This window comes from Propithecus coquereli, unplaced genomic scaffold (genome assembly GCF_000956105.1).
Source record: "Propithecus coquereli isolate 6110/MARCELLA unplaced genomic scaffold, Pcoq_1.0 Scaffold119, whole genome shotgun sequence".
In the NCBI taxonomy this organism is placed as follows: domain Eukaryota; kingdom Metazoa; phylum Chordata; class Mammalia; order Primates; family Indriidae; genus Propithecus; species Propithecus coquereli.
Window position 1 is genome coordinate 654,220 of NW_012135969.1, and position 16,293 is coordinate 670,512.

A 16,293-nucleotide genomic window follows, 5' to 3' on the forward strand; every position below is an offset into this window, starting at 1 on the left:
TGTCTCAAAAAAAAAAAAAAAAAAAAGTGATTAGGTTTGCACTGGGAAATTGCTTTTTGCAAGAACAACCTGGTTTCAGGTGGATAGGGGTGCCTTGGGGACAGAATCGGAAAGGACTGGAGGAGAGTTGTGCCTGGCTGGCCTCCTGGCCTGAGCCTCCCTAAGGCCACTGTGCAACCTGGATAACTGGTCAAGTAGCAGCTCCCATGATCCTCTCAAGGTTTCCTATCAAAGCCTGTAATATTATGGAAAAAGCCTTAGATAAGCAGGAAATCTGGGCTCCAATCACTGGGCTTCTCTCAGCTCTAGATAAGAAATAGCTAATTCCATTTCTGTACTGAAAAGCTTTAACATTTTATTCTTAAGATTCTTCCTGGGATTACTTATTTTCTTGTTCTGTGTTATTTTGTGCAATTTTAACTTGGTTTTTCTCTTTGAAAAGTAACCTCTCCAGCTCCTTGCACTCAGGAGGGCTTCAGCTTGTTCCTTGCTTGTCTGCACTCATGCAACTAGCACTGTACACACAGGAGACAAGGATCACACCAGCCTGTCATGCTTGCTCATGCTTTCCATAGACTTCCTTTAATCCTCAGCCACCCTCTGAATTAGGTTTCATTCATGTATTCAATCAACAGACATTTGTGACAACTGTGATTGACAGACATGATCCCTGCTCTTGTGGAGTTTGTAGCCCAGTTAATTAAACCAGGCAGTTAACAGACGTAGTGATAGGAGAAGAGTGACAGAGGGCAGAGCCTGGGTGATCAGGGAGGCTTCCTGGGAGAATGTCATCTTTGCCATGACCCGAGGGGTGACTGGGCCCTAGACAGACTACAGCTGGGGCCGTGCCACGGAGCTGAAATAGGAGCCCGTGCCTCAGAGTCACATACATTTGGTTTAAGTCCCACATTTGCCAGTCTCTAGACTTTGGGAGGCAAATCATTCACCTTTTCTCGCCACTTTCTTCACCTGTAAAATCGTCGGGGATTGGCAGAAGTGAAGGAGATACTGCACCTGAGCTACCTGGATCATAATGTGAGCTAAAATGTCGGCAACTGTTATGAATACCAGTAATACTAGTATTGGCGTTAAAAAAAAAACATATGCTTAAGATTTGTTCATTTTAAGTGTAAGCAAATTGTACCTCAATAAAGTGCTGTCAGTATGGAGAAAAATCATTTTGGCTTTAGCATAGAGTGAGGTGGGGATCAGGGAGGCTTGACGCTGGGCAGCAGGTCATGCTGGACCCTTTCGCAGACGAGCATAGTTGGGAAGTGGCGGAGGCAGGGTTGGAACCCAGGTCTGTCCGACGCTCAGCTGTTCTGTTAAGGTAGGCGGGTTGTGCTCTGTGTGTGTTTTGACCAGCGGCCTTTCATGTAACTAGATGTGATCAAGGTAGGATCTCACTGCAGATAACAAATGATTGTTCACAATAGACATGCGGTTCAAATCCTGATTCGTGGGTTGTGTTTGTTTGGTTTTTGGTAGCTGTAGGCTTTAGCCTCTGATCTTTAACACAAAGAAAGAAACATGGTAGTTCAGGAACGAGGAAATGTGAAGATGAAAAGGAGAAGAAACCACAGCAGCTGGTAAGTCTGAAAAGATAGGGGTGGGGAGAAGGCCAGGCCCAAGTGGTGGAAGGGAATTTAGGGCCCCTCCAGGTTCTCCCAAGGGAAGGCATTTCTTAGATGCTCTTCCTAGGCTACCTCTTGCCTCTCGCCTCTGCTTCTCGGTAGTGCAGCAGTAGGTCAGATTTTGTGTTTTTGCACTGTGAAAGTACTCTTCTGTCCTCCACATTCCTCTGAATCAGGTTGTTCTAGGATTCCTGGAATTTGGTGCGTAGTCGAGGGTGACCTGTATCTGTCAGAGCTGTCCACAAAGAAGGGTAACTTTATACTCACCTCAGAACTGTGGTCGTGTGTAAGGACACAGGCTCCTGCCCAGCAAGAATTCTGTGGCGGCTGCTCCTCAGCTAAGGTAGTAGCTCAGGCTACTGGGTCGAGCGCCAGCTTTGTGGCTAAAAACTGAATTATGAAAGCTCTGTGGAAATGGTTGCTCTCTATGCAGGGACAAGGATTTTCCTAGGAACAATAATTGAACAGCAGTTTGTTAAAGTGAGACAGAGTGATGGCTATCACCCGAGTGTGTCTGTCCTGTGAATGAATGAGCTGGTAGTGCCTTGTATCCCAAGACGTACCTGTGTGTTTTATTTTCTAAATCTAAAAATCAAAGGACAAAACTAAAACCTTGATGTAAGTTTGTCCATAAATTGATTACCTTTTATTAATAACTTTCCTATAGAACTATCAGTTTTAAAAAAGCATTTTACCTAGATTACTTTTATTAATATTCTTGAGTCTTTAATAGTGCAGATTAGCTTTTAAAAAGGATTTCAAATTTCTACATTAGACTATTTCATCTGGAGATTACTTAGATTGTCTTCTCTCATTTGAAGTGCCCTAGTAAAACAGCATCAAACTGCCATGTACTGAGTTAGATGGCTCTTACCATTAAGACTGCATATTGTTGGAAGTGTCCCCAGGAGGAAAGAGGAAGATTTTGCCCATTCTGGTTGAGCCAAGCATCTAGGGCTAAAAATGCTCAAATCCAAGAACTGTCCCTATGCCGTCTCTAATACAGTAGCCATTGGCCCTACGTGGCTGTTGAGCACTTGAAGTGTAGCTAGTTCGAACTGAGGTATGCTCTAAGTGTTTGGATTTTGAAGACTTAGTATGAAACAAAGAATGTAAAGTATCAGTAATAGTTTTTAATATTGATTACATGTTGCAATAGTATTTTGGATATATTGGGTTAAATAACATACATTGTTAAAATTAATTTCACCTGCTATTTTCTTTTTTAGTGTGGCTACTAGAACGTTTAAAATTACATATTTTCATGACTCACATTTACGGCTCACATTCTATTTCCATTGGACAGCATCTCCCTGGATAATTCTTTATTTTCTCACTTAGGAAAGACAAAATGAAAGCAATTGGAGAGAAACAACGTTTTATCACTAAGTTTCTCTTACTCATAAATCAGATAATTAACCTGTACAATCTCAGGAGTTTCAAAAAGGAAAATTCTCCACAGCTTACATTACTTCTCAGAGATTGTCCTTTTATTTGAGAACAACTTCATAATATGATGCCTGTCTCATTTTTCCCTTCAGTGGTGGTGAGTGGATGATAACTGTAATGCTGGGAATTTTGTCCCAAATTCCAGTATCATGTTAATTCTATTGGCTTTTTTACATATCTCTGTGATCCTGCATAGCTAGAAAGTAATGAAAAATTTTATACAGATATGTTGTTGCAGTAATATTTGTCTTGTATCAAATTATGATTATCATAACTCAAAATAGTTATTAAATAAATGTTGACCATCTCAGCTAAGGTGTTATGATAGACCACAGAGGTATCACATGCTCTCTATCCTCATGTAGCCAGAGATGTACACTCAGAGGGAAATGATTCAGAAAGAATCCTATACAGGGACTGGCCAAATGCTCATAAATGACACTGATGGCAAGTTGCTGTTTGATTTCCTGACCCTGAGATGTTTTCATCAGCTCCTACGTCGTTCCCTCCATGGGTTCTTCTTGATTTTAGTAGCTATGCAAGTAAGTATAACCTGGCCTTGAGCATGGCTCTAAAGCATCCCAGAAAAATCATACCTGTTTCAAGTTCTTCGTTAATCTAGTTGTCTTTAGAACTTTAGCCCTACTAAACTTGTTATTTAGTAGGGCAGTATTATGTAAGGCATTATTATGTTATGTAAGGCAGTATTTTCTTCAGCCAAATTGGTTAAGAAGATAAGAAGTATTCTGGTCAGGAAAGATCTCATGTTTGTGTTTGAAAAGACAAATACATTTATAGAGAACTCTGCCCAACAGCAGAATGCATATTTTTTAACTGTACTTGAAAAAGATAGACCATATAACAAATTTAAAAGAATTGAAATTATATACAGCATATTCTCTGACCGTAACGAACATAACTAGAAACCAATAAGAAAGATATATGAAAATTCCCAAATATTTGGAAATTAAACATAGTTCTAAACTGCCTTGATAATGAGGGAAATTAGAAAATATTTTCAATTGTATGAAATTGTAAATACAACATATCAAAAATTACGCAGTGCTTAGAGGGAAATTAATAGCATTAAAAGCTTATATTAGAAAAGGCCTATTTATTTCCATGGTAGAAAAACTCCCACCATGGCCAATTGCAAGCCATGAACATGAAGTCGCTGAACATGGAGTTGGGAAGAGATGTGTAAAATCAGCCCTTGTCAAGCCCAGCGTGACCAATAAATGCATCATTTATCCTGAGAGTGTAAGAATGGGTCAACATTTGAAAGTCAGTGAATGTGATTCACCATAATAACAGATTAAAGAAAAATACAAAAAACTGTGAACCAAAGAATGTGCTTAAGTTCTACACTTAGCAAAAAGACATCCACTCAAACGAATACCCTGACGGTACCGTCCACTCCAGGTCCCACTGTGATCTGCAGTGCTTGTCCCCTTTTCATTTCATTGCTCTGATCGTTGCTGTTTCTTTACAAGCACCTAGATTATACCCTCTTCCCATGGCCACTGCTTGCTCACTAAGTATTGCCAAATAGATGCTGTTCTGGCAGTGACTCATTGGGAGGAGGAAGAGATCTCCCCAGCTCGTGCTAAAATCTACTGAGGTGTGTAAGTCTGTATAATTGGCTCATAAATTTCACACCCTTTCCCACATGACATAAAGGTGTATTTGTCCATGTTTACTTTCCCTTTACACTTAGGTACTCTTTTTCTGACAACTTTTCTCTTTTATGGTTACTCTAGTGGAGTTAAGGACAGTGGAATAAAGACCTAATTCTTCTCTACTGTTTTGGGACAGCCTTGGGTCAAGATCCTGCCCTTTTTAAAAATCTTTGTATCTATCCAGGCATGGCAGCTCACACCTGTAATCCTAGCACTTTGGGAGGCCAAGGCAGGAAGATTTCTTGAAGCCAGGAGTTTGACACTAGCCTGAACAAGAGCAAGACCCTGTCTCTACAAAAAATAGAAAAATCAGGGCGTGGTAGCATGTGCCTATAGTCCCAGCTACTCGGGAGACTGAGGCAGCAGGATTCCTTGAGCTCAGGAGTTTGAGGTTGCTGTGAGCTATGATGATGCCACTGCATTCTAGCCTGGGCAGTCAATCAGTCAGTCTGTCTGTCTATCAATCTTTGTATTGACTCCTGACACGTTACTTGGCACATAGATTCAATGCGTGGTTTGACAAAAGGATGAATAAATAAAAGAATTCTGAGGAGTCCTCATTCTTAGAGGCTGTGTGTGTGTGTGTGTGTGTGTGTGTTTTGTCTGGACATTTCAATCTGTTTCCACTTTTTAAAAATCAGTGTGTGAGTACATTTTTATCCATTTGGTGGGGGTGAAGAGAACCTGGGGCACGATTTTACTCATTCAAGTTTCTATGTATCTTTGAACTTTCTGACATATTATGGGTTATATTAATGTTTATGATTTATTTAATGCCTAATTCACAATAATCTGCTTTACTACATGGTTTCAATGAGATATATACTGTAGTGAGATAGAAATCGACCGTTAGGTGTTCTCTGAGTTCTAGAATGGTAACATGAATTAATATGAAGTTTCAAAGTTTGTTTGCAGCTGAGCTGGGCAGAGCGTTTGTTTGGCTGATTAAGAAGGCTGGACTGGGTGGGATTACTCACTCCCAAAGGAGGTCAAGCAGAGAGACTTGCTCAGTCACATAAACAAAACTTTTGAGTTTCTTGATTTGCTTATAAGCATTAAAAAAAGAAAGAACCTTTTATTTAAGATAACGGACATTGCCATTCTCCCCCAAATCCAGATTTTTTAGTTATCAAAAATGTATCAAATTAATCCCCAGTCCCGATCATCCTTCCAGCTAAGCACTTGTCTTAGCCACCTCTAGTCCTCAATAAGTTGACACCTGTGTTCTTGTCAGGTTTGGTTTGAGTGTCCTGAATACCACAGTGTTTGTCATTTTCACACTAAATCAGATTTGTGTTTATTCTAATTTTACTAATGGGAGTTTTTCTTCATCAGGGGTGGATGAATGAGATTTACAACTATGATCCAGAAACTTACCATGCGACTTTGACACATTCAGTCTTTGTTCGACTTGAGGGTGGAGTCTTAAGACTTTCAAAGCCCAATAAAAATATATCCAGGAGGGCCAGCTACAATGAAACTAAGCCAGAGGTCACCTACATCAGCCAGAAAATCTATGACCTCTCGGACAGCAAGGTGAGCCCAACTAATTTTGGAAGGAGAGTTTACAAGAATGAAAAGCATTTGGAATCTTGGTGGTTTTACTGCATTTTTTTTCCCTGAAAAGGTTTTTGGTTTTGGTTTTGCTTCTTATTAATAAATATCAGTATACTTTAAGACAGTACCTCTTAAACTTTAATGTACATACAAATCACCTAGACATCTTGTTAAATGCAGATTCTAACTCAGCAACTCTGGGCGGGCCCGCGAGCCGGCATTTTCATGAGTTCCCATTTGGTACTCATGTTGCTAGTCCACAGACCACACCTTGAGGAGTGAGGACATCATGTACTCAGAATTCTACCTTTCAAGTTAATTCTGGCTGGGCTCACGCCTGTAATCCCAGCACTTTGGGAGGCTGAGGTGGGAGGATCGCTTGAGCCCTGGAGTTCAAGACCAGCCTGAGCAACATAGTGAGACAACCATGTCTACAGTAATAATAATGATGATGATAATTCTTTCAGTCAAACAAAAAGCTATATGTAGTTCTAGGTTACTAACTAATGAAGGCTCTGCAAATGTGAAAATTATGGATATGCAAAATAACTACATTTTGATAACGTATTATACACTTATATTTTTGTGAGAAATGTAAGCTGTTTATTCCTCAAAGCTATAGGTTCTCTGTTCTTCTTGCAACTCATCTGAATGATTTTTAGATTTCCTCAAAATGATAGAAGTACTTAAAATAGTTTTTGTATAAATTTATTCTTAATTTGAGGTTGACACTCAAGGTTAACATGAACTTGCCATCCTGGTTGATAATTCTTTTTTTTTTTCTAGCTTAAGTTTGGCCCAGAGTCACTAAACTCAATTGATATCCAAACTTAGTTGATGTTAATCAGCTAGACATTATTGTGGTACTGCTACCTGAAAATTACAGATATTTGTAACTCTTACAAAATTCTTAAACATCTGGTTTCTGAAATGATTCTGAAGAATAACAAGTCATTCCCAAAAATTCATTCTAGTTTCTATAGTCATATTATAAAAAGATGGTAGAAATTATTTCACATTCATCATTTTAGTCAAAAATTCTATAAAGTTTGCGTTTGCACTATGTGTAATATTAATGAACAGTGTTGCCAGTCCTTAGTATGTAAATCATTTCCCTTTCTCTGTAGATTTATCTTGTACCGAAAAGTTTGGCTCGAAAACGAATCTGGAATAAAAAGTACCCCATTTGTATCGAGCTTGCTCGACAAGATGACTTTATGTCTAAGGCTCAGACCGATAAGGAGACGTTGGAAGAGAAGCCACCAGCTGAGGGAAGCGAGGACGCTAAGAAGCCACCCCACCCTCAAGAGGGAGCAAGATCTGGCCAGCGAGATCAGATACTCTATCTCTTTGGGAGAACTGGCCGAGAAAAAGAGGAGTGGTTTAGGAGATTCATTCTGGCATCTAAGCTGAAGTCGGAAATCAAGAAGCCACCCGGTGTCTCTGGAAGTAAACCAGGTAATGACATTTGTGCTAAATGCTTATGCATTTTTAAAGGACCTTTAAGGGGAATAGAGAAAGAATGCCAAGCAGGAAGGAAGGAAGCCCACCCTGGGTTGATTACCGTCTGCCTTCTAAAGTATTCTCATGACTCATTTACCTTTTAGGGTGATCACTGCAGCCCTTTGTACCAAAACATTTAACCAATGATGGATCCATTTCAGGTGTGTGTTTATTAGCCTTTGCTGGTTCCCTAGGATTGTATTTTACTTTTATGTGGTGTGACTCCTCTGAGAGAAGCAGCAACAGAACCCCAGTTGATGAAAAGGCAGGTGCTCTTAAGCTCCTGACCCACACCGGGTCCTCCAGACCTGAGGTTGCCATAGAAATGCAGAGTCCTCAGGCCTGCTGACCATTCGGGTCACATCCTGGTCATTCGGATGGATAACTATGCAGCACCTCCTTGCTTACTGCTGGCTGGGATGGCGCTGCAAGGGACACCAAACCAGTAAAAAGCAGTAGCACCCCTGTCGGTCAGGCGCTATGCTTGTTAGACAAAACTAATCTATGTGAGTCAGATGTTCACAAATTACTGTGCTAAAATGAGCATGGTGCACCCAGTAATTGTGGAGATCAGAGAAGGACAAGGTTGGTGTGGGCGTTATTAGGGAAAGCTTTCTTAGATGGATCTGGAACAAAGACTATAATGGAGCCACTTTGGGGCTTTCTCTAACAGGGCTTTTGTGTTGACCATGGAGTTGTGTGGGTTACATGAGTCTCACATGTTGCTTCAGATTGCTTTGGTTCTTTCCCCTCGAACACAATCTGGGCCCTTACCTGGCACCTTTGCTGACCTACCATAATATCAGCGTCAGTGCCAGCTTCCATCCCATCCCAGCACTGAGATCCACAGAGTCCCTTGGCAATGCCTAAAGCACTAAAACTCAAGATGAATAGGGAGATTACTGGATATATTTATTTCCTAGGGCTGATGGAACAAACTATTGCAAACTGGGTAGCTTAAAATAACAGAAATTTATTCTCATAGTATAGGAGGCTAGGAGTCTGAACTCAAGGTGTTAGCAAGGCCATGTTCCCTCTGAAACTCTGCCTAGAATCCTTCCTTGCCTCTTTTTAGCTTCTGGTAGTGGCCGTGGATCCTTGGCTTGCAGCTTCATCCCTCCAAACTCTGCCTCTGTTGTCTCATGGCTTTGTCTCTGTGTGTCTCTGTCTCTTCTCTTCTCATAAAGATACCAGTCCTATTGGATTAAGAGCCCATCCTACTTCTAGTATAACCTTATTTTAATGAATTACACCTACAGTGACCCTATTTCCAAATAAGATCATATTCTGGGATACTAGTGGTTAGTACTTCAACATATCTTTTGGGGGACATAATTCAACCCCTAACACTGAATAAAAGAAAATTCAAATGGGTAAGAACTCCTTAGCACCAGCCACTGCTTGCTTCTCCTGGTAGGTCTGAACCTGTGCTGTCCCATAGAGGAGGCAGCAGCCCCATGTGGCTTTTGAACACTTGAAGAGTGGCCATTGCAAATGGAGATGTGCTCTGAATAAAAGATGCACACCGGATTTTAAAGTCTTAGTCCCAAAAATGAATGTAAAATATCTCATTATGACTTTATATTGGGTGCATGTTGAAATGATAATATTTTAAATATAGAGGGTTCAATAAAATGTATTCAAATTAATTTCATTTGTTTCTTTTTACCTTTTTAATGTGGCTACTAGAAAATTTAAAATTGTATATGTGGCTCACATTATATTTCTATTAGAAATATGATGGTCTACTGGTCTAGGCACTGAAGCTCACAATCAGGTAGCCCAGGGGGGTGGCAGGGTGTAGGATCACCAGGAAACACCACCTTAGGTGCTCAGGGGCCACCCAGAGCACCTTCAAAAGTGGCATATTGTTTATGGACTTAACCAAAGCATTTGCCTATTTTTAATGAATTTATACTTTTGAAAATCCTGCCAAAAGTTCCTAGACTTCCATTCACTGCACAATAAACCTAATGGTAAGAGTCAGAATGTGGGAAAATCTTCAGTGCACTCACTTGAATATAAATCAAGCAAAGTTACATTCTCATACCACTAATGTCTTTTTATTTATCTATTAGTCTGGGTTACCTTTAAAAGCTATGAATTGAGATATTTATGGTAAGTTTAAGGTACCGGAAGTGTGATTAAACTAGAAGCAAAGGAAAAAGTAAATTGAGCAGGACTGTGCTGTTCTTGAAAACCATCTCTGAGTCAGTGACCGTGCACAGGTGACGTGGCACCAGCCAAAGGTGTGACTGGTGCCTTTTCTCCAAGGCCAGGTACATTTGTCAGTACCAAGAAGATAGAAGTCCTCCTGCTCAACGACCTGCCCCTGTCCTCTCCCTCAGAAATGCTGTCACCAAAATCATAGATTTCTCTAGCAACCTGGATTGTGCTTCTCAAACTTGAGTGTTTGGCAGATCTTGTTAAAATGCAGGTTCTGACTCAAGAGGTCTGGGATGGGGCTGAGACCTGCAACTCTAACAGGCAGTGCCCAGGCTGCGGGTTGGGGAACAGGTCCAGCAGGAGCAACAGTCTAGAGAGAGTGGGAAAGCTGCGTGGTCACTTGGCAAAATTCCAGCGTGGTCTCTGCACAGGAAGGTTCATAACATTATCAAGGGCCCTTGTCCATGAGGCCCACAGAACAGTGATGACCTCTGTGCCTTCTCCCACTCAAGGGAAGGGTGACAGTGGCATATGAGGAGGCTGTTCTGTGGACAGTGAGCACCATCCAAGCCTAGAATAGGGTCTCCTTCCTTCCCCTACATCAGCGGCCCCCAGCCTTTTTGGCACTAGGGACCAGTTTCATGGAAGACAATTTTTCCACCCACTGGGGTCGGGGGTGGGGGCCAGAGCTAAGGTGGTGATGTGAATGATGGGGAGCATCTGTAAATACAGATGAAGCTTTACTCACCCACCACTCACCTCCTGCTGTGCCGCCCAGTTTCTGGTTCCTAAGTTTCATGGAAGACAATTTTTCCGCAGACGGACAGGGTTGGTTGGGGAGGAGAGGCGGAGCTCTGCAGCCCGGTCCCTAATAGGCCACGGACCAGTACCAGGCCATGGCCTAGGGGTTGGGGACCACAGCCCTATGTCATTGAGAGGAGGAAGGTCCCTTTTGGCTCAGTCATAAGGAGATCAGTTTAGTTTGAAGTGTTGGTGTCATACTGCCTCATTTATTTTCATCTTTTTTCTTCATTTTTTTTTTTTTACCATTAACTAAACTCTAGTAGAGTTTATTTGGATTTCACTGGTTTTCCTACGAAAGTCATTTTTCTCTTCCAAGATCCAATTTAGGATATCACATTGCATTTAGTTTTCATCTATTTTTTAAATGTTTTTGGTATAGCGTTTATCCCAACATTTGAAAATAATGCTAAACATGAGAATGGTATGAAGATAATAAGGATTATAAAAGAATTTTATTTCTGTGAGTTATACAATGTAAAATATCAAATATTCAAGTGCTGTAAATTATCTAGCTAAAATTTAAATTAAGAAATGGCTTGCTGACCCTGTGTGAGGCTTTGGACCATTGCAGTTTAGATGGCTGGAGCCTCTCAAAAATATATGAAATGATTTGATTTGATTTTTAACCACTCTGCCTTTCACCTGACTGTCAGAGTAAATCTAAATGAAATTGTTAGCATCAGGCACTTCCCATGCTTGAAGCCCCTCTAGTGCAACAGGGTAAATATTAAATCCAGGGTTACTTTTGAGGCACTTTGCAGTCTGTTCCTGGCTACTCTGTCCATCCTCATTTCCTATCCCTCTGCCCTGGGGTACTCTGCATAGAACTTCCTGAGTCTCTCACCGCTCTTCAAACATCCTATGCCCTGTTGTTGCTTTTTTTTTTTGTATGCTGTTTTCTCTATCGGGAGTGTTCTTCCCCAACCTGGGCCAGGAAAATCACAACTGTTCCCTCAAGACAGACCAGATGTCACTGCTATGAAAATCAGTTCTGGGATAAGCACCTCTCCACTCTCTTGGGCATAGGTAGTCACCTCCTTCTTTCTGTCCTTAGAGTCTTTTATGCGTGCTACGGTTACAGTACTTGTAACAGAAGATTGTGATTTATGTGTCTAGGTGTCTGAATTCAAGGGCAGGGATTATGTCTTGATTCTTCTTTTTGGCATGGAGTTGGCCCTGAGAAAGTACTTTATGAGTAAGTTGTTGCATGAAAGATGGCATCTTTGGAATTGCTGAGCTGCGGACACACAATTAATTAGCTTTCTGCCCATTTATTATTTGCGCCTGATAGCAATCACAAGTCCACTAGTACTTGGGGTGCATCAGTCCTACATTTGATCTCCTAAAAGATCACCAGGAAAAAATAAGAAGGTACCTACCAGATGTATTTCTTTATTCCCATTACTCTGAATGATCTTGGAGATGAATAAAAATTCATCTTTTGGAACATTCAGATATTCTAAAAATTGCCTGTCATTAAGCAAAAGGTATTTTTCAGGGTGGAGAATAACCTTATAAATACTTTTTAAACAATCATATGATAGCATTTTAGCTGCTTTTCTCCTGAGCCTGTTACTTCGCGTTCATCTTCTTCATGGGATTAACAGCGTCACTTATTTGCTCCAGGGCTTTTGCCTGCGCACAGCAGACACAACAGTCCCTCTGGGCACCTGACCCACAGCCGCAGCAGCAGCAAAGGCAGCGTGGAGGAGATCATGTCGCAGCTGAAGCAGAAGGAGCTGCTGGGCAGTGTACGGCAGAAGATGCTTCTAGACTACAGTGTGTACATGGGCAGGTGTGTCCCCCAGGAAAGCCGAAGCCCCCAAAGGAGCCCCGTGCAGAGTGCAGAGAGCAGCCCCACAGCTGGGAAAAAGGTAAAGCTGGCTGCTAGGGCCAGGGCTCTTCTGCTCTTCCACTTACACCCAATTCTTCATGCATAAGAGCTTTGAGTGCCTGTTTTGTGCCAGGCCCTGTTCTGGGCACTGGGGACACAGTGATGCACGAGGCAGAGAAGAGCCCAGACCTCAGGGAGCTTATAATCTACTCAGGGAGACAGCAAGAAACAAGCATCAGGTGGTGGTTAAGAATTAAAATAAAGCCAGATAAGGGAGGATGGAAAGTGGCCAGAGCTGCTATTTTAGCTGGGTGGCCAGGGAGGGCTTCTTTGAGGAGGTGACCTTTGGGCAGAGACCTGCAGGATATGAGGGCATGAGCCATGGTGTTACATGTGGGAGGAACATTCCGGCGGGGAGGGCCTGCTGCAGGCAAGTGGGTGGAATATATGAGGAACAGCAACGAGGCCAGCATGTCTGGACAGTGAGCAAGGGAAAGAGAGGCGGGCAGGGCCTCCTTGGATCAGCCCCGGGAGGGTTTGGGGCCGGGAGTGATGTTGACTGATTTTAGTGTAAAAAGACAAGTGGCTCTGGGTGGAGAACTGGCTGTGGGAGGGCAAGAGTGGGTGGGAGGCCATTGTTGCAGTGGAGGGTGGGCCAAGGTGAAGGTGGTGACAGCAGGGGGTGAGGAGGGGCCAGGATGGGGGGGGCGTGGGAGGAGGAGCTGGCCAGATTGCTGGCGAGGAGGCTGAGATGCCGCCTAGCGTTTTGACCTGAGCAACTGGGAAATCAGCAGAGGGGTGGTCACAGAATCGCAGGTGATCCAGGTCGCATTCCTTAATAACCACTGGATTCTCAAATCCTCAGCCTGCTCAGCTGTGTCCAGTGCTTTGAGGATTTACCATGAGCACTGTTTCCAAAGTGTCACTGGACATTGACTTAGGATCATCCATAGATGACAAGATAAATCATACAAGCTGCCAGATGCCAGGTCCTGTTAGGCACTGTAGTAGAAGTACTCTGCGCCATTGAACAGTCCTGCCAACTAGATGGGATTCTCTCCATTTTGTAGGTGGAGAAACGGAGGCACAGAGAAGTTACATAGCTCCATCACGCAGCCACTAAGTGTAGTGTGTGACACCTGGTCTGAGGCCCTGAGGTTTGCCGTGACTGCCAGTTTGGCAAGTCATTCCGAAACCCTGCTCCACCTGAGGCTCCTGCCTCTGCCATGCACACTGTTCCGAGGCACAGCCTCCACTGTGGGACATGCGGCCACTTTCCCACATTCAGCTACTAGTGTTCGACTTCTCGTGGTAACCGTATTTCTGTTCCTGATGAGAAGCGTGTGGTGCTTCCTTTGTGCCGTTAGCAAGGCATTGGTCTTTATTCGTTCTGTTGATCCTTTTCAGTGTGGAAGAGGCCACTCACCTGGCCTGTGTGAACTTGCCAGGGCAAAAAAAGACCGTGTGCCTTTGCCAGCCATTGACCCTCTGCCTCTGCCCTCTGCCCTGAGTTACCAGCCATAGTGGGAAGCAGACCTCCCTCTGGGGAGAGTGAGGTGATATAAAACTGCTCTAGAAATGTCTTGTTTACCACTGGCGAACCCCCCATCCCCCAAATTCTGGGCTATTGGCTGTCTAGACTGTCATCAGATTCAGGCAAACAGGAGGAGAATTGTATACTAATATAAGAAAATTATCTAATAAAATCCTTGCTTTTTGCAAGATTTCCATAAACTAAAAAACAAAGCAAAGCCTGTTCCTTGGTTTGTGTCACATGTGCATGTTGTGTCCTGGGGTCACTGAGTCACTGGGGTCACTCAACAGCTCTGCCCAGCATTTCTGTCTGGGACTCTCTAGTCTAAACCTTCTTCCAGCAACTTGGCACTTACCCATTAAGCACCCAGACTTTTTTTCCTCTTCTGAGTCTGATGAAAATCTTTTAAAACCACATTGCACTTACTGGCCCCCTGAGGCAGAACAGGAAGGGATGACTTCATCTTTTCTTGATAATTTATAGACTCAGTACAACAAACAGAAACTCAGGTCTGTCGCCAAGCAGAGGCCGCTGAGGTCAGACGGCCCATCACCCCCAGTCTGAGCTGCCCAGCCTGTAGGCTGCGGTATTTTCTCTCAGTGTCAGTTGGCTGGCGCTGCTGCATGTCCATCCTCGTTGGCTTTTCCTTGAGCCCTTGTCGACATCTCCCCCCCCACCTTGTTAATTTAATGATTGATAGTTGCCATGGGTTAGGAAACCAGAGAGGCAGAATTGTGTGAGAACAGAGAGAATTGTCTTTGACAGGAGCCTTTGAAGAAGGTACATGAGCTTTAGTGCTGGCCTCTTGCATCCCCTTGGCCTGCTGGAGCATGTGTGGGCCATGTCCTGGCTCTCGGGGTGGTCTGGCCATGGAGACGGTCTTGAGTAAGGTATACATGTTTGTTCCAGTTATCTACTGCTGCAGAACAAAGAACCCCAAAAGGGGTGGCTTCAAACAATAACATTTATTTTCCTCACAAATTTGTAATTTGGACAAGGCTTAGCAGCTTCTGTCTGCTCCATGCGGGGGTCAGCTGGGGAGGCCAGACTGGGGGCTGAAGGATCAGTTTCTTAGGTGGCTCACCAGCGTGGAGGGCAAGTAGATGCTGGTTGATGACTGGAGCTTAGTTGGGGCTGAGGGCCGGGGGGCCTCAGTTCTTCTCCATGTGGCCTGGGCTTCCTTCAGCCCGGGGACTGGTTCTCAGGGCAAGCGTCAGCAGAGAAGAAGCCAGGCCAAAGCTGTTGTTGCCTTTTATGACTGAGTCTCAGAAGTAAGATGCCACTCTGTCATGCTCTGTTAGTCAAGGCAGTTACAAAACCCTCCCAGGTCCAAGGAGAGGGGCATAGATTCCACCTCTTGCCAAAGCAATAGCAAGTTCCTAGAAGAGCATGTGGAGTGGGAAATATTGTTGTACCATTTTGGGAAAATAAGATCTACTCCAGCATTCCTCTACTACTTGTATCACTTTTCATGTGTTCCTTTACAAGTCATGGAGATAGTTCTTTGCCAGTTTCTTATTAATTTTGTGACTTGAACAAATAAGGGCCTTTTCCCAATCCTCGATTTTATTTTCTTTTTTGTGCATAGGAAACATTAACGTGGTTCCAAAAATCAGAGCTATACAAAGGCATATTCAGAAAAGATTCACTTCCCCTGCCCTATTCCTTCCATCCCTCTGTGCTGTTCCCACTCAGCCCCATAGTGAACCAGTCTCCTTAGTTTCTGACTTACCCTGTTTCTCATCTCCTCTTCTGTCACACTCAAAGGGTAGTAAACTGTGGATATTCTTTTATATATCGCTTCCTTCATTTGCCAATACATTCTGGAAATCACGCCATATGACTTCATAGAGTCCCCACCACCCCACACCCATCTTGTTTTTAAACAGCTTCAAAGTACTCCATTGTGTAGACGTTCGATAGTTTTTTCAGCCTCTCTCCTATATGGGTGTGTGGGTTGTTTCCATCCTTTGGGAGGCCAAGGCAGGAGGATGGCTTGAGGCCATGAGTTTGAGACCTGCCCAAGCAAGAGCGAGAACCTAGGCTGGGCGCGGTGGCTCACGCCTGTAATCCTAGCACTCTGGGAGGCCGAGGCGGGTGGATCGCTCAAGGTCAGGAGTTCGAGACCAGCCT

The 16,293-nt window shown here is 43.2% G+C and overlaps 1 protein-coding gene across 2 annotated transcripts in view; it reads left to right on the forward strand.

Annotated features, from left to right (window-relative positions):
• TEX2 (testis expressed 2) overlaps positions 1 to 16,293 on the forward strand; it is a 133,107-nt gene that overhangs the window by 67,714 nt on the left and 49,100 nt on the right. For both annotated transcript variants that reach the window (XR_001138240.1, XM_012662750.1), the window contains exons 3-5: positions 6,098 to 6,298; positions 7,447 to 7,777; positions 12,419 to 12,666. Coding sequence is in view for 1 of the 2 variants with exons in the window: in XM_012662750.1 (XP_012518204.1) it covers positions 6,098 to 6,298; positions 7,447 to 7,777; positions 12,419 to 12,666 (780 nt within the window). In the remaining variant the exon portion in view is untranslated. The remainder of the gene's footprint in view (positions 1 to 6,097; positions 6,299 to 7,446; positions 7,778 to 12,418; positions 12,667 to 16,293) is intronic.